The sequence below is a fragment of the Nanorana parkeri genome, unplaced genomic scaffold (genome assembly GCF_000935625.1).
Source record: "Nanorana parkeri isolate BGI_ZX_2015 unplaced genomic scaffold, ASM93562v1 scaffold752, whole genome shotgun sequence".
Lineage (NCBI taxonomy): Eukaryota > Metazoa > Chordata > Amphibia > Anura > Dicroglossidae > Nanorana > Nanorana parkeri.
The window spans coordinates 564,350-568,937 of NW_017307020.1; the positions used below are offsets into that span (position 1 = coordinate 564,350).

Below are 4,588 nucleotides of genomic sequence, written 5' to 3' on the forward strand. Positions count from 1 at the left end.
CTTTTTAAAAATATTTTTTTTACATTTTTTATTATTTTTTTTTTAGTTTTTGTATTATTTATTTGTTTTGTACTGTTGGGGGGGGGGGGGCTTCAGGGAAATATTAGAGGTCCAAACAGACCCCTGACATTTCCCTTTTAAAATAGAAAAGAAATTGAGGACACCAAATCCATCACATGGCGCCCTTGTTGCCATGGCGCCCTGTGCAGCCGCACAGCTCGCACACCCCTAAGGCCGGCCCTGCTTGGTATCAGGAAGTCTGTATAAGTGTTAAATTGTCGATTTACATGGCTGATGGTGTGAATTGTTGTCAAAATGTCATGGCAGAGATGTTAAAATGGCATTAAAAGTGGGAGACAGATGGTGTCAAAGGCTTGCACCCCTGATCAAAAATGGTTGTTCCAGTTTGTGAACTAGTTGTGCTTTATGTCTAAACTGTGCATCATGCTGTTCTTGAAAGTATGGTGTATGTGCCAGCCACTAAGCTAATCATTAGCCCATCTCCTCATTAGTAGGGACACCTATCCTACATGCAAATGCTTTTTACTTTATACCAAATTTGCTTATATGAAGGTACCAATATTACCCCCTACCACATTGTTTCTTCCAATGATACAGAATGGCTGCAAAAAGGACATTCTTATATCAAGGTCTAAGCTTGGCTTCCAGTGGCAGCTAATGTCTGAGAAGGAAAGCCAGGTGAAACCTGAATTAAATGGCCACTCCTCACTAAAATACTACTTCAGCTACAGGTGGTATCTGTGGAAGAAATCATTCTCTAGTTTCTAAAGGTGCCCATGCACTGCACGATTATCGTACGATAATCGTATGCGATCGGTTTTTCGTACAATAATCGAGCAGTGTGAACGGAGACGTGCGACCGTTTCTACTGTACGGTCGCACGTCTTCTGTCGAACCAGCATGTTCGAAAACCAGCCGGGAATCATACGATTCTCGGCTGGTTAGAACGGTGCTCGGAAGATAAATGCTGAACGGGCCGGTGTGCGGGCTTGCACACCTTGCGATGATCGAGAGTGCGATCTGCCTGTCCAAGATAGGCAGATCGTACGTTTCTTTAATCCCTTTACAACCATCGCAAGACTAAAGTCTTGCGATGGTTGTAGAGTGTATGGCCACCTTTATATTTCACACTGACTCCAGTCAGAGCTCCACTTCCACATTCAACAGTCTTACTATTCATTACTGTCCCTGACATACCCTAATATTAAATATACAATTAGCTGAATAGGTAGTGTGAGACTCTTTCCAATAGTGACTGGGCACATATCACAGACACAGTCCCCAAGTGGAATTTAGGGCAAATACAAAAGGCCCTTAAAGTGACATTAAACCCTCAGATTTTTTAACATAAACCAATACTGTAATGTGCGCCTTACTGTAATCCATGGTAGTTTCCCTTCTCTTTGCTGCTCTTCCTTTTACATCTGTATCTGTTCTCATGCTGGGGGAGAACTTCCCTTTGCAGCTGAGTGCCTCTTCCTGTAGTGCTGGCTCAGGTTGCAAACCTACACACAGACACCGTGTATCCATTTCAGAGACAAGGCAGTCAGCTGCAAAACAGAAGTTCTGCCCAGCATGAGAAGAGATACAGATTTAAAAGGAAGAGCAGCAAAGAGAAGGGAAACAACCATGGATTACAGTAAGGCACACATTACAGTATTGGTTTATGTTAAAAAATCTGAGGGTTTAATGTCACTTTAACTACAGTTTTGTATCTGCTATACAACAACAATGAAATATATGTTATTATTAAGCTAATATAATTGTGCAAAATCTTTCTTTATATTATTTGCTCATATTCCTTTGCCTGGTAGAAATCATATAAGAAGAAGATAAGGCACTCATACAATGCTGTCAATCTGCCGTGTTTTCAGGCACTGGGGGCTGGATGGAGAGGCATTTAGAGAGTTTACAGGAGGAGGAACACAGGAAGGACCTGATCAGACTAATGAAACTCAAAGAGCAGGTATCAGGCCGGTGACATAAAAAGCTACAACAGTAAACAGTTGTGTCACCATTCTGGATGCGCAATGAGTTTTTGTGAATCACAAGAAGGGCTGAACAGACCTGATATATTTTGGCAGATCACATATACAGTATATAGTTTAACTGTATATTTAGCTCTCTGGCTGTTTTAAAATGGGGGTTATTTAACTCCCCAGGAGCTAGCCAAAACTCAATTATATCCATTTTGTGTGCATTTTCCCTTCCAAAACATTTGATACATAATACAAGTGATGTAGATTGACAAGAGGCAGCAGGTAACCTGAGTAACCTGCCTCTTAGCGCTGAAGTTCTCATGAGCGAGACGGCCTGCCTGTCCTCATGTGACCTTATATAAACTCTTATTATACACTTCTGCATCACAGCCAAGGCTACCATTACTAATTAATGGCATGGCTTACTTTTAAATAGAGTTTGGCCGCATAAATTACATTCTCCATCTTGCTTCATCTCTGCATTAAATCTGCTCGTGCGTTGTTTGTTTAGAGATTGCACGGTTATGTTATACGTATTTTATTTTTATTGCTCCAGGCACCTTATTTGGAAATCAAGAAGCAGATGGATAAGCAAGATCCTCTGGCCCACCCTTTGCTGCAATGGTTTGTGCTGCTATTTATACACTGTACAGTCTACAGCGCTTGCTAAGAAATGCATTATCTTCCTAATGAAATTTGTTGCTGCGCTATTGGAAAAATAGGAAATCTATCCTCCGAGCAGGGGACTGAAATAACAGAAGCTGACTGTCAGATAAGCAGGGATCTAAACCATGATGTGTCCAAGCAGATTTATTGCAAGATACTTCCACATGGTGGCAGGCTGGGAAAATAAAAGGAAGATTTGTATGTAGACTGACTCGGGGATGGTGACTGTGTGATTCAGACTTGTATAAACAGACAGCTAGAAAATCAGATTATAGTGATTACAATTAGTAGATTCATTTAATGGATTGGTGTACATTGAGAACACACTGTTTGTTTCAACGTGTCCAGCCAAATGAAACATGTTTTCAATATAACCTTTTTCCTGTTCCTGCCTTCTATAATTTGTTATTAAAGGATGTGTGCTTTAAAACAAAGTGCATTTATCCTTTTTTGCCTCTGTGCCCTGATCTAACCTAACCATCCTCCACCGCCACAGATGCAAACTTACCAAGATCTGACGGCTGCAGTTCCACTGTTTGTTTATATTCAGCACTGCAAGTGTTTACTGCCTGGCTGCGTCTGTGCATTACAGCCGCATAGACTTTTATGGTACTGTCTTTAACCATCCCCGGCCTTGAGATACAGCTTTATAGAAATGTATGGGGCTGTAATGCACAGGTACAGCCAGGGCACAGAACACTTGCACTGCTACATGTAAATAAACAGTGGAACCACATTGGTAATTTGAGGTAAGTATACATCTGTGGAGGGGGAGGGTGGGTTAGGTTAGGCCAGGATAAGGGGCAAAAAAGATAAATGCACTTTGTTTTTTAAATGCACTCATCTGTTAAAGTGACTCTAAACTGAAAACGGAAAACAAAAAGCTCTTGTAAGAGAAGATCTTCACATCTGACACACTTCCAGGTGTGTTCAGACTCCCGGGACCTCGGGATTGAACCACAGACAGCGGCGAAAGCTGCAGTCATCCAACACATCTATATATCAGATATCTACTGTTGTAATAAACACTATTCAACTCCCATTGCAAATCAGGTTTATTGGCAACATGTACAGACTTGCAACTGTTTGCAATGAACAAATCAAACAAAATCAATTGAAATAGATCAACACAATGAATGTTGTGAAGTTCATTGTGCAACCAATCAGCTGCAGTATAGACCAGGGGGGAGACAGAGAATGTTTTTCTCGTCCAGCCCTGTGAATGAGAAACAGTCGGGTCTATTCACTAAGCTGCCGAGGGCAGCCGAGTGAACAACCGACCCCAAGTGAAGTGAGCCGAACACTGTTTGGCTATTCACTTCAGGCTGGTACGGCTGATTTCAGCCATATATTGGGTGAAATCAGCCGTACATCGGCTTGCTTCGCATGGCTTCGGGTCCGCCGAACATGCTCAGCATGTTCGGCTGACCCGAAGTGCAGAAGGAGTTCGACTCAGCCTATCCAACATCTACATCAGGCTACTCACTGCTGTTTGGCCTATTCTCATAGATGCAGACCAATTCCAAAAAAGTTTTCTTAAAATGGTACATTTTCTCAGTATAAACATTTGATATGTTTTCTATTTTCTAGTGTGAATAAAATATAGGTTTATGAGATTCGCAAATCATTGCATTCTGTTTCTATGTAGATTTTACAAAGCTTTCCAACTTTTTTGGAATTGGGGTTGTAAACAGATCAAAACAACACTATAATACACCACAAAACCTTAACAATTATTGTTCTTATATAATTACCTACCTCTACATTAAAAGTTCATACTTGCTGCAACATCTTATCTACAGCTCAGGTTCTGCCACATATTAGTCCAAATCCAGATATTTTTAAGCCTACCTGATAAAAGAGTGGCAAACAAGGGATGTCCAGGATGTGCCGGTGTTCTATCTTTTTATCAGACCCTTATC

General features: G+C 41.1%; 1 protein-coding gene across 2 annotated transcripts in view; it reads left to right on the forward strand.

The window, feature by feature from the left end:
* Positions 1-4,588, forward strand: part of PARP8 (poly(ADP-ribose) polymerase family member 8) — a 179,014-nt gene that overhangs the window by 154,496 nt on the left and 19,930 nt on the right. For both annotated transcript variants that reach the window (XM_018564454.1, XM_018564455.1), the window contains one exon: positions 2,557-2,624. In XM_018564454.1, the coding sequence (XP_018419956.1) occupies positions 2,557-2,624 (68 nt within the window). The remainder of the gene's footprint in view (positions 1-2,556; positions 2,625-4,588) is intronic.